General features: G+C 38.5%; 1 protein-coding gene across 3 annotated transcripts in view; it reads right to left on the bottom strand.

The window, feature by feature from the left end:
• Bmpr1a (bone morphogenetic protein receptor type 1A) overlaps positions 1–18,209 on the bottom strand; it is a 142,905-nt gene that overhangs the window by 30,998 nt on the left and 93,698 nt on the right. For all 3 annotated transcript variants that reach the window (XM_070020763.1, XM_070020762.1, XM_070020764.1), the window contains one exon: positions 2,451–2,648. In XM_070020763.1, the coding sequence (XP_069876864.1) occupies positions 2,451–2,517 (67 nt within the window). In that variant the 5' untranslated portion in view covers positions 2,518–2,648. The remainder of the gene's footprint in view (positions 1–2,450; positions 2,649–18,209) is intronic.

Raw genomic sequence — 18,209 nt, 5'->3', positions numbered from 1 at the left:
AGATACTCTGACACATGAACCAAGCTTCCAGCACTGTTTTTTTTCAGGGTCTTGCTTCCTGTCTAGAGGTGTGCCTAAGCACCAATTGACCTACAGTAGGTGACTTGTAGGTGGACTTGTGCCACTCTGTCTAGCTTCTCTGTGGTGATGACTTTTGGGTGTAGCATAAAGTTACAATATTCTATATTGTAACATCTGATGCTCAAAAGTGTGTGTATAACTAAATGAAGTGTTATTATTTCTATTTTATCACAAGAAAATCAAAGTAGGAAGACATCTGCTTTCTTAAGATACAAATCAAGATAAAGCTACAGTCAAAAGTTATTTCCATGCTGGGTACTGGTTGCTGATGCCTGTAATCCTAGCTATTGAAGAGGTTAAGATCTAGAGGATCTCAGTTTGAAGCCAGCCCAAGCAGGAAATCTAGGAGACTCTGTCTCAAATTAACCATTAAAAAGCTAGGCTGGAAGTGTGGCTCAAAGGGTAAACAAGCAAGCCCAGCAAGCTTGAGGACTGGAAGTCAAGCTTTCAGAATGAGGTAGAAAATATACATGACTACTAACTTTCATTTCACAACCATGACAGCTTTGGCTAATACTGATCAAAACTTACAACAATGTAAGTTTAAGTTTTACATCATATAATTTGGTATCACACAGATAAAAGTGGCTTTTATAAGAAGGCTCTATATTTGAGCAAGGTAATGATAAACCTATTGTTGTATTAAGACAAAATACGGCAAGCTCCAGGCTTCATTCTGTGCTTGTGCATTAACAGAGAAACATAAGATTTACCAAGCTCAGAGAGATAAATGGCATGTTTTCTTGCATATGTGGAAGCTAGATCTAAAATACAATTGGACATGATAACATATTCAAGGCTCTATGCATTTACACAGAAACAGAAAGGCTAAAATAGGATACACTTGGGGAAGAGCCTAAAAGCTGAATTACTCTGAATATCTAAAGTACTATTTATCGGGGCTGGGAAGGTGGCTCAGTGGTAGAGCGCTTGCCTTGCATGCCTGAGGCCCTGGGTTCAATTCCTCAGCACCACATAAGCAAAAAGAAAAAAAAAAGCCAGAAGTGGCGCTGTGGCTCAAGTGGTAGAGCGCTAGCCTTGAGCTGAAGAGCTGAGGGACAGCACCCAGGCCCAGAGTTCAGGTCCCACGACCGGACACCCCCCAAAAAATAAAGTACTATTTATCAAAACAAATTATAGGAAATGGAAGCATTTTGTTGTTGTTACTGCTTTTTATTGTTGTCTCTTTAGGGGGACAAAAGAGAGAAGTGGAGGGAAGGAAGGGTAAACCAAAAAAAAGACACTGCTATACATGTTTCTTCTTGTGGGTAAATATAAGTCCTTATCACTATAAATAAAACATCAAAGTGCAGCCTATAAAGTAAAAAACTTAAGAAAATGAATATATCAATAAGTTCTATATAAATTTCCTTTATAAAAAGCATTATCTTTTCAATATAAATATTACCCTAATTAAGGCATTCAGAAAAAGACTCATGCACAAAAATACTCCATCTGAGTCCTTGAAATAACTTCCTGTTTGGGAGTTCCAAAGTATGAGTACATAGCTCATATTACAATTAACACATAGCTCAAATTACAATGCTGGTCATATTTTAATATTCTATGGAGAAATCTTAGTATTTAGTATAGCCAAGTACACTCATATTTTTTTATTTTTTTGGCACTCATATTTTTAAGACCTATAATGACAATGATTTAAAATTATCATCTTTGTTTATTTTTTATGGTCTTACAAAGGAGATAGGCATTTTAAAGCTCAGCCTTGAGCACTTGTTTTTCAGGCACTAAGCTGTACTCTTGATAACTTTATTTCATTTTATCCTTCACACTCTGTGTATACTGCCTAAGTTATAGATGAGAAAACAGGTTAAGAAAGGCTAAAATTTACAACTTTGGTGAGGGGAAAGAGCATTGGTGGGGGGAGTGGGGGGAGGATGGGAAAGGATGGGAAGGGGAAACAAAGGAGGAGGCTACAATGCTTGATAAGAAATGTACTCATTATCTTGCCCATGTAATTCTAACCCCTCTGTACAGTATTTTCACAATTAAAAAACAAAATAAAGAAAGGCTAAAATTTTAAAAATACTTAAAAACGTTTGTATCACAATCAAGTTAAACAAATTGTTTGGCCTATGTCTCTTCTTTGTGTCTTTAAAAGTTGTGCTGATATAACAGAGTTGCTTATAAAGGGACATAGTTGAAAGAAAACACGAAAAGGTGTTTTTATATACAGAAATAACTTAATATGTGAGACTCTCAACTCCAATTAACCACCAGAAAACTAAGTGGCGCTGTGGCTCAAGCGGTAGAGCGCTCACCTTGAGCTGAAGAGCTCAAGGACAGTGCCCAAGCCCAGAGTTCAAGCCCCAAGACTGACAAAACAAACAAAAAAGCCACAGATTTACCTTGAACATGAGAAACGATGAACAAACAGGCTCCCAATAATCTGATATAAATATATGGCTGAGTCATTGTTCAATTTTAATGTTTCCTATACACTAGTCCACTAGTTCACTAATTTAAATGATTTTGCTGAAAGCGATTTCCTTGTACAAGTCCGAGATCACTTGACAATGACTTCACCACCTTCTTTCCTGGGACTCCTGAAAGACAAAAATATTAGCAAGGTAATAAGTGTAACTAAATTTTGCAAAGGTTTTCAAAAACTAAGAGCAGAAAATAAATGCTTAAATATACCTTTCAATGTTGAAATACATTTTAAAAAGATTAAAGCAATCCTTGCTTTCCAAGAAAACAAGACATTATAATTCCTAATGACTTAGTAACAAGTTGTGACATCTGACCTCTGTCTGACCAGCCAAAAGAAATACACTAAATAAATTTAAATAGATGGGTTGATGTTAACATGTGCAGTTCCAGCTATTACAGGCTAAGACAGGAATATTGCTTCCGTCTAGAAGTTGCAGACAAAACTGAGCAACACAGTAAGACCTCTACTTCCAAGGAAAAAAAGGCAAGTGAACAAACTTCAATAGTGGTTTCTGGTTGCTCTAAAGTAATTACTAAGCAAAATTCCGGCTGGTGTGATAGCATAATTATAATCTCAGCACTCAAGAGGCCGAATTAGGAGGATCACTGAGTTTCAGGGTATGTTAGGTATAGCAAGATCCTCCTGAGTGCTGGGATTACAGGTGTGTACCACCACACCTGGCTCATAAATATGCCACCTTTTGCTTCAAAGACCTTATAGTCTTGGGCAGGGGTCTGATTTTTATGACCTGTTCTATCTTTCAGTGTCACTGTTCCTCCAATTAGTTTATTTGAAGCTGGGCTTGGATAGGTAGAGCTACAATCAGAGCATCCTACAGAGCAATCCTGGAAAGTGTTAAGTATTGCCACACCACAGAACAGTGTCTGTGCATAACTCTTACCAGATAAACATCCATGATCCTTTTACCCTAACACAAGTTCAAATTCAAGCTCTGTCTTAACCTAACCTAACCTCTCTGGATCAGTTTTCTCATCCATCTTTATAATCAAAATATTTATTAATCCACAGATAATTACAGGACTGAATGAGAAAATGGTTAACATGTTTACCTCTATGTGCTAGCTCCATTGTACTATCTTGTTAATTTATTGTATCATCACAACTACTTCATAAGGAAGGTACAATTCAAACAAGATTTGAGGAAATTATCAAAGATCACACAACTGGTAAGCAATAGGGTAATAATTAAAAAGAAATTTGATTCTAGATTCCATTATTAACTGCTTGCTACACACTTCATGACCCTGTTGTGTATTTTAGGTATATTATTTCTGTATTATAAAATATTTAGAATTGTGTTGGAATATAGTAGGTATTCAACAACATTTTTCTCCTCTGAAATATGTTTGTAATATACTTGTGAAAGAGCACATGGGAAGCATGGGTGATTTCAAAAAAAAAAAAAAAACCTCAGCTGTAAGAAATTCTTACAGACTAAAAATGTGTGTTAACTTATATGGAGAAAAGTCATCAAATATTAGATGACTAGAAGCCCTTGCAATAACTAAGATCCTTATCGAGCATTAACAGAAACACACTGCTATACTCTGAGGATAATCAACTTATTTTATTCCACTTGGTCAGATCTCTAAGAGAAGAATGACAGGAATGCAAAGGACACAGAAGTTATTCTGTGAAATAATCCAGAGTCCTTACTAGAATATAAAAGGAGTACATGATAGAAAGGGAGATTATACTAATTAAATGACTGACATCTTAGATCCTTTCCAGTGCTGAAGTTTGTAAAGTGTTCTTGCCTTAACTATTAATTTGTTACTTATTAAATGCCTAATTTATGCATTATTCTATTAGATAACAAGAATACAGTAATGATTATCTAAACAGACCAGACCTTCATGGAATTCATAGTCATTAGAACAAACTGCCTCATAAAAGTGGGGGAAGCACAAACAGAGTTCCTGGCATAGGCTACAGCCTGTGCAAAGATCTTGAGGAAGACAGAAGTGTTCAAAATAAATGATAATGTGATAACTGGGTGCAAGTGGTTCATGCCTGTATTTCCAGCTACAAATTGACCAGCACAAAGCCTAACGTGGGGATGTGACTCAAGTGGTAGAGCACCAGTGAAGATTGTACAAGGTCTGAAGTTCAAGATCTAGTAAATAAAAACAAAAGAAAAAACCCAAAGACAGCAATGAGACGTACAAGACACTATGTTGAAAATAAACTTTATGTTGAAAATAAACTTTACAACTTGGAGGCTGGAAGGAGGGAGGAGATGGGGAAGTGGGAGGTGGGAGGGAAGGGATAGTAGGGGAAAACAAAGGAGTGGGTAACAATGCTCGATAGAAAATGTACTCATTACCTTAGTCTTGTAACTATAATCCCTCTATACAGTATCTTTGCAATAAAAAATATTAAAAAAAAAAACAAAGACAGTGTGACAGGAATTGAAGATATAGAAAAGACAAGGATCAGATCCGTGAAGATTCTACCAAAAACTTGTGATTTAAAACCAAGTGGGAGCCAGGTGCTAATGGCTCATGCCTGTAACCCTAGCTACTAGGAGGCTGAGATCTGAGTATCACGGTTCAAAGCCAGCCCGGGTAGGAAAAGTCCATGAGATTCTTATCTCCAATAAACCATCAGAAAGCCAGAAGTGGGGCTATGGCTTAAGTGGTAGAGCTCTCACCTTGAGCTGAAGAGCTGAGGGACAGCGCCCAGGCCCAGTGTTCAAGCCCCACAACTGACCAAAAACAAAAACAAAAACAAGTGGTTTCTATTTAATAGACTAGAAGGGACAAGAACAGAAGCAAAAGACTAGTAAGAAGTGTATTTCAGAAACGTAGGAAAGCTACAAGAGTAGTGGTGATGGTTCACTGAAATGACATACTGAAAAAATAGACTCAATAGTACTTGATATTAGAGCAGATGTAGCAGCAGTGATGGCTCACATTTCTGGTATGAGAAGTTACTAAAATGAGAATAAGTGGATTAAGGAAGGAGTAAAGGGAAGAGTTCAAGAGAACAGATTTTGACATATGAGATTACCCAAAGGAAATATCTAATAGATACTTGGTTCTGAAGCTTAAAGGAGATTTCTGGTGCTGCAGATATAAATCTGTGATGTCAACAGAATATAGATATTCAAAGCTAAGGCCCTTGTTGAGGACAGAGCACTGTTTAAAAATTGCATTGAGCTGGGAAGGTGGCTCAATGGTAGAGCGCTTGCCTTGCATGCCTGAGGCCCTGGGTTCGATTCCTCAGCACCACATAAGCAAAAAGAAAAAAGCCGGAAGTGGCGCTGTGGCTCAAGTGGTAGAGCGCTAGCCTTGAGCTGAGGAGCTGAGGGACAGCGCCCAGGCCCAGAGTACAGGCCCACAACTGGACCCCCCCCCCAAAAAAAAAATTGCATTAACAGCCAGGCACCAGTGGCTCATGCCTATAATCCTAGCTACTCAGGAGGCTGAGATCTGAGGATGGTGGTTCTAAGACAGGCTAGACAAGAATGTCCATGAGATTTCCCCCCCTCCCCACCATTCCCCCCAGGTCTTAGGCCTTGAACTCAGGGCTTGGGCTCTGTCCCTGAGCTTCTCTATGCTCAAGGCTAGAGCTCTACCACTTGGGCCACAGTACCACTTACGCCTTCTTCTGTTTATGTGGTACTGAGGAATGGAACCCAGGGCTTCATGCATGCTAGGCAAGGACTCTACCACTAAGCCACATTCCCAGTCCCTTCATGAGATTCTTATCCCCAATTAATCAGCAGAAAAGCTGGGAGTGGAGCTGTAGCTCAAGTGCTATAGCACTAGCCTTGAGTGAAAGAGCTCAAGTATAGCACCTAGGTGCTACGTTCAAGTCTCAGGACCAGCACCAAAAAATAAAAATAAAAATAAAAAATTACATTAACAGAGAGGCATGCTGGTGCATACCTGTAATCTCAGTACTAGAGAAGCTGAAAAAGGAGAATCAAAGGTTCAAGGGCAACTGTCTTCTAAAATTACAGAGTATGAGACCTTGCCTTAACCCTTCTCTTAATCAAAAGACTCTTGTGATATACCTAAAATATGTCCACAAATACTTTAATATGCCCTTGAAATGCTAAAGCTTGATTCCCAACTTTGAATGTGGATTGGATTTAGTGATTCATTTCTTATAAAGATGGAAACAATAGTGTGACCTCTGCAACTAAGCAAAAAGTATTCAGAACTTCAGCTTTGCTCTCACTTGAGGAAAGCAAGCAGCCACATTATAGGGACACCCAGAGCCTCCTACAAAAACCACTCAAATTAGCTACCTGGGCAGTAGATCCTTTTAGGTGATTGTAGCTTTTCACACACCTTACCTACAAATTTCTTTTTTTTTTTTTCTTGGTCAGTCATGCGGCTTAAACTCTGGACCTGGGCGCTGTCCTTAAGCTCTGTAGCTCAAGGCTAGCGTTCTACCATTTGAGCCACAGCATCACTTCTGGTTTTTCTGAGCAGTTTATTGGAGATAAGAGTCTCACGGACTTTTGTGCCTGGGTTGGCTTTGAGCCATGATCTTCAGATCTCAGCCTCTTAAGTAGCTAGGATTACAGGCTTGAGCCACCAGCGCCCACCTTACCTACAAGTTTCATGAGAACCCTAAGTTAGAATCACTCTATCTCTGGAGAATCCTTGACATTCAGAAAATTTATGTGATAAATTTTTTAAGCTGCTAGGTATTGGGGGTAATTTGCTGAGCATCAATATCATTATAGGAAACTTGCCGAAATAGTAAGAGCCTAATCATTAGTCATTACAGTCAAAAAGGCTCTATAAAAATGACATCAGCTTTGTTTCAGGTACTTTTCATATCATATTCTAGGCAGCAATTTTATGAGAGTGAATATGATGTCAGTCTGCTTTGTCTCAAATATCAGTTCCAGTATATAACTACTTTGCTGTGTGACTGGGGGAAAGTTACTTTAGCTGAGGCATCAGTTTTCCTTCGTCACAAAATGAGAGTGATGTCACCAACTCAGCTGAGTTAGTGTGTTGGATCTGTACTACCACACAACCAATAAAAATAGATGTCCAGTTATTACTGTTAGAATTGTTAACGATAAAAATACTGAGGACTTCCTCCTTATCCCATCATATTAACTTTTCTATAATTATGATAGTATAAAATACTAATTTCATCTTATAATCATATTAGAAATGAGTCTAACATCCAAGAATAAAATGTGCATGTTTTTAAATTCCTATAATAATTTTTTTTGGGGGGGCCAGTCCTGGGGCTTGAACTCAGGGTCTAGGCACTGTCCTGAGCTTCTTTTTGCTCAAGGTTAGTGCTCTACCACTTGAACCACAGTGCCACTTCCAGCTTTTTCTGTACATGTGGTACTGAGGAATTGAACCCAGGGCTTCATGCATGCTAGGAAAATAACTCTACCACTAAGCCACATTCCCAGCCCCAATAAGAATATTGATATTAAAAATTAATCTTGCAATGACAAGAACATAGACATTCAAAATACATGATCAAAATTGTAAAACGATGTTGGCCATTTTTAAAAGCTATTAAATGGTTAAGCCAAATAAGCATCTAAATACAAATAAATTTACTTTACCAAACACAGATTGGTGCAGTTTCTTTTTCTGGAAAATAACATGAAGACAAAACTGTAAAAAAATATAACTAATGTATTTCAAAAACAAGTGTAAGGCTTCACAAACAACAAAAAAAAGGACTGAACTAATAGTTCAACCAAAGGAAGAAGAAAAAAGAAAACTCAAAACAAAACAGGAAAAAGCTGAAGTCAGCTGAAAAAACAGACTGAAGTCATTCTTTCCTATTCCCGTTAAAGACCCCCACCCTTAATTTTTACTTTCTACTGAAAAGGTTTGAGAATTTCCAACAAGCTGGCTGGCTGCCAGTTCCATAAAGTGGCAAGGAAAAAACTTCTCTTTCCAGGGGTCCCTCCCCCAGGCAGCTCCAGGCGCCTGGTCTGACAAGCCTTCTGAGAAGGAATAGCTGGCAGCAGACTTTCTGGCTCCATAGTCATTGTTTGCATGGCTGCATTGCTCCTTATCCAGGGCCTAGATTAGCATAAGAATATCATCTTTTCCCTTAACAAGCAATCCATCTACTCCTTCCACCATTTGAAACCTTCTCCTCACCAATCCTTAGTATACACACAAGTATAATGGGACCAACTCTAGTCATGGTTATTTTGATTCAGTGTAAAAAACCAATTTCACCAAATTCTAAACAACTCCAGTAGAAAATAACTTACTTAAAGAGTTGTGTTTTTCTGCGGCATTACACAGGAACCTTAGAAACAAACCTGCCTTGGAATCTATGTGAGACACACAAAAAACAAACCTGCCTTGGAATCTATGTGAGACACACATAAAAACATTTTTCATAGCCCACAGGCAGCAGCCAAGAGAAGCTGAATTCTAACCTAAAATAGGGATGGGGAGGTCCTACTTTATGAAGTCTTCAGTGCCAAAATCTCCCCAACAGCTGTATAAATTCTTCCTAGAGCCAGAGAATCAAGACAAGCTAGTAGGTGTTAAGATATAGTAGACATGTTTCTATGTTTTGTTTAGTTTTTTTTTTTTTTTTTTGGGGGGGGGGGAGGTTGGTAGGGTCTAATATGGTAGGCCAAACTGGCTCTAGGACCTCAGCCTCTCCAGTGCTGAGGTTACATTACCGGGATTACCACGAACAGCAACATTTGTGGGTTTTATATCTCTTACCAAGGGCCTATTAGATAGATTAAAGGAATGCTTCCTGGTTTATGAAGTATTTTTAAAAATAGAAAATAATGTATTTTCAAAACACCATTGAATATCATATTACAAATACCCTACGGTATACACCAGTCTTTTTTTAAATAATCTGTTTATTTTTTTGTTTTTTTAAAAATTGTGATTAAGTGATTACATAATTTCCCAAATTTCAGAGTATTGTGGGATAGTGATGCTCATTTAAAGTCACAAACTCATTCTAACTTTCCTGGAGCAAATTGTCTATCACCGACTATAACATATAACGGCGTACACATATACACCATACATGTGATCAGCAGCATGGGGTTATTTAGTAGTGGTTTGACCAGATGAGTGGAAGTTTTTTGTTTCTTAAGTCCTGTTAGTTTTGTTGTATCATCTAACATTTTGGATTTAGCATCCACTTATCAGGGAGACCATGTACTGCTTGTCTCTTTGCTCTTGGCTTACCTCGCTCAACATGATTTCTTCTAGCTCCATCCGTTTCCCTGCAAATGCCATTATTTTGTCATTTCTAATGGCTGCATAATATTCCATTGTATATAGATACCACAATTTTTGGATCCATTCATCTGTGGTGGGGCATCTGGGTTGTTTCCATATTCTAGCTATTGTGAACAGTGCTGCAATAAACATGGAGGTGCATGTGTCCTTGTATATTGGTTCCTGTTGTTCAGGGTAGATGCCTAGAAGTGGTATGATTGCATCATAAGGGAGGTCAATATTTAGCTTTCTGAGGACCCTCCAGACTGCTTTCCAAAGTGGTTGTATAAGTGTACATTCCCACCAGCAGTGTAATAGCGTTCCTCTTTCTCCGCATCCCCTCCAGCATTTGTTGTTGGCTGACTTGTGGATGTGGGACATTCTGATTGGGGTAAGGTGGTATCTCAGGGTTGTCTTTATTTGCATTTCTTTCACCACCAGGGATGATGAACATTTCCCTCATGTGTTTCTTTGCCATTTTTATTTCTTCATCTGAAAAGTCTCTCTTTAGTTCCCTTGCCCATTTAGTAATTGGTTTGTTAGGTTTGGGAGGGATTAATTTCTTGAGTTCCCTGTATATACTGGATATTAACCCCTTGTCTGATATATTGCTGATAAATATTTTTTCCCAATTAGTTGGTTGTCTTTCTAGCTTGGTTGCGATAGCTTTAGCTGCGCAGAAGCTTTTTATTTTAAGGTAGTCCCATTTGTCGAGTCTCCCTCCAATTTGTTGTGACCCTGGGACTCTGTTCAGGAAGTTCCTCCCTGTGCCTATAAGTTCAAGTGTATCTCCTACTCTGTCCTGCAGTAGTTTCAGAGATTCAGGTTTAATGTTAAGGTCTTTAATCCATTTTGAGTTGATGTTGGTGCATGGTGATAGGCTGGGGTCCACTTTTAGTCTTCTGCATGTGGCTGCCCAGTTTTCCCAGCACCAGTGGTTGAAGAGGCTGTGTTTCTTCCATTGTATGTCTTTGGCTCCTTTGTCAAATATCAGCTGACTGTAGGCCTGTGGATTTATTTCTGGATCTTCTATTCCATTGGTCTTCAGGTCTGTTTTTGTGCCAGTACCATGCTGTCTTTGTTATTATAGCTCTATAGTAGAGTTTGAAGTTCGGCATGGATATCCCTCCCATGTTGTCTTTATTCCCTAGAATTGTTTTGGCTATTCTGAGTCTTTTGTTGTTTCATATGAATTTTTGGACTGTTTTCTGTATTTCAGAGATGTACGTCATTGGGATTTTAATAGGAATTGCATTGAATTTGTATATTAATTTTGGCAGTATTGCCATTTTCACTATTAATAGTCTGCCTATCCAAGAGCATGGGAGGTCTTTCCATTTCCTAGTGTCTTCTGCAATTTCTTTCTTTAACTTTTTATAATTTTCATTAAGTAGTTCTTTTACATCTTTGGTTAGGTTAATTCCTAAATATTTTATTTTTGGGGAGGTTATTGTGAATGGGGTTGCTCCCTTTATTTCCCTTTCTGGTTGTACACCAGTCTTTTTGTTTCACTATATTAAACAATAAATTAAAACACTCAACACAAATAGATTACACTATACACTAATCTTTGGTACATCTGTGCACAGAAGGAAGGACATCTTTTTGGGGGCCTGGTCATGGGAACTCAGGGCTTGGTCACTGTCTTGGAGCTCTTTTGCTCAAGGCTATTGATCTACCAAAATTGAGCCCCAGTGCCTCTTCTATTACTCTGGTGGGTAACTGGAGATAAGAGTTTCACGAACTTTTTTACCCTGGCTGGTTCAAGCCCAGTCCTCAGATCTCAGCCTCCTGAGTAGCTAGGATTACAGGCATGAACCACCAGTACCCTACCAGAAGGAATTTTTAATGCTTGCCAACTGTTAATTAAAGAGGTCTGAGTGTTACTCTTCTGTCTCTTTTCTGGAGTAAGCATAATAACCAAAAAACAGGTGGAGTGAATCTGGTTGCACAAGTAAAAGAGGCCAGCCTCCCCTCTAGGTGCATTAAGAATAATAATTAGTAATTCTGTGTTTGCATGCTATTTAAAATACAGAGGAAAAAAATCAATATGATGATAAAGAATTCAGGGTGTGGCAGAAGACACATCTAGCACTTTTGTATACATTAAATGTGAGTAATTCAAATATAGTATTTGATGGTAATTATGTTAGCACACTTTATATAATCTTTGTCTTCTTTATAATGTGCAAATTAGTTTTGCATGTACAGCCTATCCATATGACATGATAAGTAGAATTATTCCTTTTTTTTTTTTGCCAGTCGTGGACCTGAACTCTGGGCCTAGGCGCTATCCCTCAGCTCTTCAGCTCAAGGCAAGCACTAGACCGCTTGAGCCCACAGTGCCACTTCTGGTTTTTTCTGTTTATGTGGTGCTGAGGAATCGAACCCAGGGCCTCATGCATGCAAGGCAAACACTCTACCATTGAGCCACCTTCCCAGCCCTTATTCCTACTTTTATAGAGAAAAGATATGTTAAGGCAGATAAATAGCCTGGTGCATTTCATAGAGCTAGTCATAGAATGACAAACTAGTAATGTATAATCATCTACATATATGATATTTGGTCTAATATATTATTAAAAGATAAGTAGGATGCTGTTTTTTGAATTTATAATTGTCATTATCATGATTATTATTATTATGTAGTTGCACAAAGGGGTTACAATTCCATAAAGGATGTTTTACATATATATATTGGGTGGGGGGCCATGTGACTTAACTCTGGGCCTGGGTGCTCTCCCTGAACTCTTAGCTCAAGGCAAGTTCTTTACCACTTGAGCCACAGTGCTGCCACTTCCAGTTTTCTGGTGGTTAATTGGAGATAAGAGTCTCATGAACTTTGCTGCCAGGGCTGGCTTTGAACCGCAATCCTCAGATCTCAGCCTCCTGAGTAGGATTACAGGCATGAGCCACCGGTGCCTGGCTAAGGATGTTATTTTTTTAATTGAGCCATGTAAAGTTTTATTTCACAACTCTGTAAGCAAAAGTGGAGTTTGGCAAGGTTAAGAAACCTGCCCAAGTTTGCACAGCCAGTAAAAATAAGAATGTCATTGGCAATGCCCAAATTGTACTCATTACTAGACAGCAAATAAAAGTAATGAGATTAAAAAGAAAACAGAACCGTGTCCATAACTATACTATTTATTTTCAGTTAGAAAATAAAACAAAACATACCTTCCTTTTCTATCTGTATTCTCTACTTCATGATGCTAAATTGAGATTCTGTTAAAAATGTATCCTTCACCAGCTGGCTAACTAATAGAGAACTGGAAGAGGTAAGAAGGTCTGCTTTCTTTCTAGTTTGTTTTGTTGTTTCTGTCAAATTCACCAAACCAACACCCTTCCCAACTGGCAGCAGCTGTTGGCTGGGTTCCTAGTTTCTTTCTGTACTCCCAGAACCAGCCACATGGCATTGGCACCACTTTGGACACACTGCTGTCTATTCTTCTAGATTTGAGTCCCAGCTCTTCAATAACCCAATAAATTCCTTAGTCACAGGAGTAGTTGGGCTCAGAACTTTATGGGGACAGGTAAGATTTTTAATTCTAAAACCTGAAACTCTGAGGTCCCACTTCCTACAATTACTATTTCTGCTTAATTTTTGTGTTCTCTTAGCTTCTAATACAAGTGTAATCAATTCTCTGAATGAAAACTCTCTTAAAATAACCATGTGGTTCAGCTTCCTTAACTGGAACTTGACTGATACAAATATATTCTGACAATAAGTGTGAGAAAGACTGACTGTATTTGCACCACTTATCTATTTTCATATAGAGGGAATTAGAACAAATAAACATCTAAAGTATGTATGTGTGGCTTTATATTTCTGTGGTACTAAAGGATTGAACCCAAGGCCTTACATTTGACAGGCAAGCACTCTTCTTATGTTATGCCTTCAACTTTTTTTATTTTGTTTTTGAGACCAAATAGATATTTTGTCTTGACTATTCTCAAACTCATCTTCCTGCTTCCGCTTCCCATGAAGCTGGGATTGGGTGTGCATCGCCAAATCCAGTTCATAAAACTTGTTTAGTGTGTCAAAGATATTCTGACTTCAGGAGTTCTTCCAGATTCAGGACACTTCCTTTTTCTCACCACAAATGAAGTATTTTTAGCTTATCAAAGTTAGAAATGTTAGCAACTTTCCTACTCTAAAGTACATGAATCAAATCAAAAATGAGAAAGTACCAAAATTTGGCCATCAAAAAAGATTTCTCTTTTCCTCATATATACAACATTCAATCAAAACCTTTTTCAGATTATCTCTATAAATTCCTGTGGCTAAAAAAATTAATTCAAATGTTAGGTCAATTCTTAGCTTTAGAACTAGGAAAATAAAGCAGAACTTCAAAAATAAAGTAAATTTTTTAAACCCTGTATTTTACTTAGGAAACCAAATGTCAGTGTGAAAGAAATTGGTGCAATCCTTTCCTATGAGGATCTAGGAAGGTGCCAGTGGCTTTTTTCTATCTGAGACAGAATAAGACATGCAGAGACCAGAGACCAAAATGGAAAATGCAATGCAATCCCTCAAAACAAAGAACTGTCTCAACTTAAATGCTAACAGTGTTCCTCCTGAGAAATACTGGTTTTTGACAGATAAGTACCATATTTTACTATTCCCTAATGGTTCTTCTACAGTTCCAGCTGTTTAAGTGGGAATACTATTCAGCCACTAAAAATTTTTTTCTTTTAAAAATTATTTTATCACATAACAAAATGATCTAGTACAAGGTATTACAACTATAATATGGTAACGTGTTACAAAAGAAATTATATAGAAGGCAAGAAATGTACATTGTGAGTTACATTAAGCTATTAATGCAAACAGCGTTTATAGACATATTTTTTTTCGAGGTCCAAGTACAGGGCCTGAACTCAGGAGTTCATGCTCAGTCTGCTTTTCTGCTGTCAGCTAGTGCTGCACTACTTCAGTCTCACAGACTTTTCTCCCCAGACTGGCTTCAACCATGATTCTCAGATCTTAGTCTCTTGAATAGTAGCTAGGATTGCAGATGTGATCCACCAGCACCTGGCTAAGGACATTTTCTTTGTAGTATTACTTGCTCTGTAGTGTTTCAAGTTATGTTCCCAGAAAGAGAACAAAATCCCCAAGATTAAAGGAAAAAATTAAGAAACCAAAAGGATCTGACTCCATTAAAACCATTATTGGAGAGTTGTGGCCATGTCCCTCTGCAGTTGGGCAGCTGTCCAAAGGACTCTAGTGAGACTGGGATCTGCAGTCCTTCCAATATGGACATGAGAGTTCCTTTAGTTGATCAGAAAGGACCAAAATATTTAAAACACAGGTTTTTGTGGTTTTTTGGGTCAATCATGGGGCTTGAACTCTGGGTCTGAGTAGAGACTGTCCTTCCACGTGAGCCACAGGGACACTTCCGGTTTTCTGGTGGTTAATTGAAGATAAGAGTCTCACAGACTTTTCCTGCCCGGGCTGGCTTTGAACCGATCCTCAGATCTCACTCAGCGTCCTGAGTAGCTAGGATTACAGGCGAGAGCCACCGGCACCCAGCACAGGTGGTTTTTTGTTTTTTTTGGCTTTTTTTTTTTGTCAGTCATAGGGTTTGAACTATGGGCCTGGGTACTGTTCCTAAGCAATTCAGCTTAAGACTAGCACTCTATCACTTAAGCCACATGGCCACTTCTGGTTTTCTGGTGGTTAATTGGAGATAAGAGTCTCACAGTCATTACTGCCTGGGCTGGTTTTGAACCTTGATCCTCAGATCTCAGCCTCCTGAGTAGCTGGAATTACAGGTGTGAGCCACTGGTACACAGCTGTTTTTTTGTTTTTGTTTTTGTTTTTTAAGATGGTCTCAGGGCCAGCCCAATCTAGCCTCAAACTCCAAGATGACTTGGAATTCCTGTTCCTCCTTTTTCAACCTCCTCAGGCATATACTATGCCTGACAATAAAAATGATTATTATATTGTAAAAATTATTTTGATCAAACTATTTTTGATCAAAGATTATTTTGATCAAAAATATTTCTCACCTTTTTTATTAAACTTTTTATTGTTATATAAAGGCAATATGCAGAGGGGTTATTGTTTCTTCACCTGATCTTTTAAAATGGAATCACTCTCGCTAAGGTTTTAAAAAAAATTATTGTAAAGGTGTTGTACAGGGGTTACAGTTACATAAGTAAGTGAACAAATGTATTTCTTGTCGAACATTGTTATTCTCTCTCTCGTTTTTCTCCCAATTTCCTCCTCTCCCCCCCCCAACCCCGCCCTATACTCTTGCTAGGTTAACCATCATGTTTATATAATACAAAAATGATTTTAGTACTGGGAAGGTGGCTCAAGTGGTAGAGTACTTGCCTAGCATGCATGAGGCCCTGGGTTCAATTCCTCAGCACCACATAAGCAGAAAAAGCCAGAAGTGGAGCTTTGGCTCAAGTGGTAGAGCGCTAGCCTTGAGCTGAAGAGCTCAGGGACAGCACCCAGGCTCAGAGTTCAGGCCCCACGACCGACCCCCGCCTCCCCCAACAACAACAACAAAAAAGGTGATTTTAAATTTTTCTCTACTTAATTCCAACAGATAAAGATTAAAAGAACAAGCATTTGCATGTTCTAGGTTACATTAGCTTAAAATTAGCAACTCTAACTTCAAGGCAAAAAACTTGATAACATATGTAAAGAAAACATAGGCTGGTTATAAGAGCTCTGTGTGTTTGTGTGTGTGTGTGTGAGAGAGAGAGAGAGAGAGAGAGAGAGAGACAGACAGACAGACAGACAGACAGAGAGACAGAGAGACAGAGAAAGAAAGAGAGAGACAGAGAGACAGAAAGACAGAGGGAGACACACAGAGACAGAGAGACAGAGAACGAGAGAAAGAGAGAGAGAGAACAACTGGAGTTTGAACTCTGGGCCTTGCACTTGCTAGACAGGGAGGGACTTTATGTCTTGATGCATACCAACATCTCTTTTTGCTTGTTATTTTTAAAACAGAGTCTTGCATTTTTGCTAGTATGGACAACAATTCTATTTATGCCTCATGCACAGATGGGATAACAGGGACAGATGTGTGCCACTATGCCAATCTTACTGATTAGATGAAGTCTTACTAACTTTTTGCCTAGGACTGCTTACACCCCCAGTCTCCCAAGCTCTCTGTCCTGAGTAGATGGGATTACAGCTGTGAGCCACTATATTCACAAAGTGCAAATAATTTTTAAGATGACTCATGTATTATTAAAAGTGACTAATAATATTATCAGCAGCCATGTAATTCATCACATGTATTACTCTCAGTCTGGTTTTTCCCATCTTTGCTATCAGCCTTACTCTTTTCATTCCCCCATGCTAAAAACCTTGATCATTCTTTTTTTTTTTTTTTTCCTAATTTGGTCGTGGGGCTTAAACTCTGGGCCTGGGTGCTATCCCTCAGCATCTTAGCTCAAGGCTAGCACTTCTACCACTGAACCATAGCAGCATCACTTCCTGTTTTCTGAGTGGTTTATTGGAGATAAGTCTCACGAACTTCCCTATTCTAGCAGCCATCAAGTACATTTTATCTTCAAAATATACCCTGAATCAACACACTTCTCATCACTTTCACTGCTATCTCTGATCCAAGCCACTAGAATTGAATCCTTTGGATTATTAAAACAGCCCCTAACTGGTCTTCTATCCACCCTTACTCATCATTTATTCTCAATACAACAGCCAGAGCCATTCTCATAAAAAGCCTATTAAACTACATCACACTGTGTTAACAATCCACGAATGGTGCCAAACTTATTCAGAATAAAAAGTAAGGTCTACAAAGGTCCACCAGACTCCACTAGGTGCACTGGCCCAACAGCTGCTCCCTAAACAAGCCACACCTGGTCCTTCTGCAAGACTGACTGCTAAATATGCAGAGCGCTCTAATACTGTTCCCAAGGACACCAGAAATCACCTACTGCCTTACCTCTTCTGAGTTTACTTGAAATATCCTTTTTATTTAGTGATCCACCCACTTAGATTAAATTGGAATCATACTGTGGGTTATCCTTTATCTTCAGTGTTTGGCATGTTATAATTACATATGTTATTACTCTTTTTTTGTTTTAGAAAAAAAAATCTAATGCAGCCCAGACTGAACTCAAACTTGTGATCCTCCTGCCTTAGCCTCCCAAATGCTGGGATTATATGTGTGTCCCTCACTTACTCTTTATTCTGTTTCCTTCTTGCAACCTGTTTCACTCTGGAAAGTTACAAGTGTCTGTGCTGTTCACTTCCTACCTCTGGCATCTAGAACCTTGTTTTAGCATGTAACTAGAACCAAGACAAGTAAATAGAGTACAGAAAGAATGGTAATGTGATGTCAGCTTTTGCTCAATACAAATCAGGCTCTCCCAGAGAGAGGCAAGGAATAATGCATTTTTTTCCTGATACAAATACGATTTTCTTCCTTTTGCTCATTTATCTTGATTTATGT

This window comes from Dipodomys merriami, unplaced genomic scaffold (genome assembly GCF_024711535.1).
Source record: "Dipodomys merriami isolate MVZ:Mamm:240054 unplaced genomic scaffold, mDipMer1.0.p SCAF_14, whole genome shotgun sequence".
NCBI classification, from domain to species: domain Eukaryota; kingdom Metazoa; phylum Chordata; class Mammalia; order Rodentia; family Heteromyidae; genus Dipodomys; species Dipodomys merriami.
This window is presented reverse-complemented; position numbering and strand designations above follow the sequence as displayed.